Raw genomic sequence first — 2,886 nt, 5'->3', positions numbered from 1 at the left:
AGACATCTTTCAAAGGGCAAAGGAGGAATTTGAGGTAGTGGAAAATCCCAGGCTTACCTTAGAGGTCTCTTTTTATGGGGAAGGTGCTGTTGATGCAGGGGGGGCCTAGGAGAGAATTTTTCCGGTTATGTCTTCAACAAATAAAGAGGACTTCTTTGACCATGGGCTAAAGGAACACCTGTCAGATGACTATGTTTTTGCATGCATTATGATGGCACTAAGTGTCCTTCAGAATGGAAACATTCCGAGATTTTTGTCTGAAGAGTATCTTCAGGAACTTTTTGGATCTGGAGAACCCTCTCATGAGTGCATTGGCAAGCTTCGCAGTGGATTTCAGAAAGTGGGAATTTACCATATTGGAAATGCTCTTCCAACCTTTTACATCTTTTTCGTGCATCTCATCCATCAATGGGGACTTTACGAACGAGGACGCGACGCAGTTTTGAAACATCGAAACCGAGAAGGGCCCGGGGCGAGAACGCCGTCACGAAAGCGGGAAAAACAAAGTTAAGGATGCGAACGCGACGACAGCCCAGAGACAGAGCAGCGCAAATCCTTCAAACTCTGCCAAATACACTTTCGTTTTATGGCTGGTATCAGTTATACTTTATACAATGGCAACATTCAGAGAGGCAAGGGAAGCTTTATTGTTTGCATATCAAGATGGTAGCATTGATGATACAGAGTTCGACATGTTGTGCGATTTAAATTCCTCTGGAAATCTCGAATTTCCTTACTGGAAGTATGGTCGTTTCGATCTTGATTCTATGACAGATGATGAGTGTAAGGCTGAGTTTCGCTTTTTTACGAACGATATTTATTTACTTGGAGAAGTTCTTGATATTCCAGACATAATGAAATGCCCCAATGGCGTTCTTGTGGACGGAATGGAGGCTTTAAGTGCGTTGTTGAAGCGTTTTGCCTACCCGTGTCGGTTTGCAGATATGGTACCTCGATTCGGGAGACCTGTTCCACAACTTTGCATGATTACAAACCATTTGATGGACTATGTATTCAATGAATATAGCCACCTACTCACACAGTTATGTCAGCCATGGCTTTCCAGGGACCGTCTCCGTCATTTTGCTGCCACTATACATGATAAGGGAGCTCCACTCGAAAATTGTTGGGGTTTCATAGATGGAACAGTGAGACCCCTATGTAAGCCAGATCAAAACCAGAGAATTCTCTATAACGGACATAAGAGGGTGCATGGGATAAAGTTTCAGTCCGTAGTTACACCAAATGGGCTTATCGCAAGTCTGTTTGGTCCAGTCGAGGGCAGGAGACACGATAGTGGTATGCTAGTTGACTCAGGACTTCTGCAAGAATTATCGCAGTACTCGTTTGCACCGGATGGGACACCCTTATGCGTTTACGGCGACCCTGCGTACCCTTTGCGTGTTCATTTACAAGGGCCCTTCAAAGGCGCTAATTTGACATCAGCAGAAGAACTGTTCAACAAGGCCATGAGCCAAGTCAGAGTTTCGGTAGAATGGCTATTTGGGGACATCGTGAACTACTTTGCATTCCTAGATTTCAAGAAAAACTTAAAAATCGGCTTAAGTCCTGTTGGCAAAATGTACATTGTGTGTGCGCTCTTAAGAAACGCTCACAGTTGTCTTTATCAATCAAGTACTTCGAAGTTTTTTGGAATAGATCCACTCCAAATCCAGGACTATTTTAATTAGGTTTCTGAAGACGAATGCAATACAGAGAGACCCAAATTCATGACCTTTATATATATCAGTGTTCGGCTACTTACTTGTTCGTAATTCTATTTTGACTAGATTGCAGAATGTCATATCCCCAATTTCAGCTCATTTCATTGTTACAGTGCATTCCCGGCATTTCCAAACTACCAAAGAGTTTGTGCACAAGACTCAGGATCCTTAATGGGGGTATTCTGCAGTTATTACTCATTTTAGTTATTAACAACAACAGCCTACGGACTAAAAAGACTCACAATTCTTTAAATACACCTTGATTGTATCTTAATAGTTACATTGATTTGAATCTAGTGACGAGTACTGTTAAACCCACATGCAAGAGAGATTTTCATTTTAGAAATGTGACCTTAATATTTGGCCTACAATTATTCTTGGAAAAAGGTTTTTCCTCATCAGCCACTCTACATACTCCCTCCCCTAGATTCCCTAGGGATTTTTTTAAAATATGTTTTCAAATAAATGAAGTATCACTAGTTGCTTTTATAGCAGACTGAAAATACAGAATTTTATTGTAGTTTACGCAACAGATCTAGAATATAAATTTTCACCAATTTATTCAACTCTTCTAGCCAGAAAATATTTCGAATATGTCAAATATAAAAGGGAATTTTAAGGCAACGAGTCTGTCATCCAATGAGATAACAATTATTAAAGGAAATAAGGAAAGGCGGGATCCTCGGCACAAGAAAAATGCGGTGCCACTGTTGAAATACAATCACTGATCGCTGACAGAAAACGTTTGTTGTGACACTTATCAAAACAAGCACAAAATTTAATAAAATATAAAAACTGGCTTGCAATTGCCCAGTTAAAAATCAAACGACAGTTCTACCAGCATTACTTGTGAATTTAAAGTAAATTAGGTGGCTATTTATTCACAAATTTGTCCAACAAACTCATCAGTGCTTTAGTTTGATCTTGTTGCTGCCTCAGCATCAGTTGTTGTGATGCTAAGAGAGTTGCTGCTGCTGCTGTTGTTGTTGCTCTTGTCAGCCGCATCATTTCACTTTGTTGTTGTTGAAACTGACGTTGCTGGTCAATGCTCGCCTGTAGACGTTTTTGATCCAAATCGTGTTGCTCTTTTTTCAGTTGAAGTTCCTCAAGTTTAAGTTCCTGGTCTTTTTCCGCTTTTTTGGACAGGAATAACATGGTCTCG

The 2,886-nt window shown here is 40.5% G+C and overlaps 1 protein-coding gene across 1 annotated transcript; it reads left to right on the top strand.

Annotated features, from left to right (window-relative positions):
- Positions 1 to 952: 952 nt before the first annotated feature.
- Positions 953 to 1,691, top strand: LOC138038259 (uncharacterized). Its single transcript, XM_068884060.1, has one exon. It carries the CDS (start codon positions 984 to 986, stop codon positions 1,689 to 1,691), a length of 708 nt encoding a protein of 235 aa, XP_068740161.1. The 5' UTR covers positions 953 to 983.
- Positions 1,692 to 2,886: the final 1,195 nt, after the last annotated feature.

Source organism: Montipora capricornis, chromosome 2 (assembly GCF_036669925.1).
Source record: "Montipora capricornis isolate CH-2021 chromosome 2, ASM3666992v2, whole genome shotgun sequence".
In the NCBI taxonomy this organism is placed as follows: domain Eukaryota; kingdom Metazoa; phylum Cnidaria; class Anthozoa; order Scleractinia; family Acroporidae; genus Montipora; species Montipora capricornis.
This window is presented reverse-complemented; position numbering and strand designations above follow the sequence as displayed.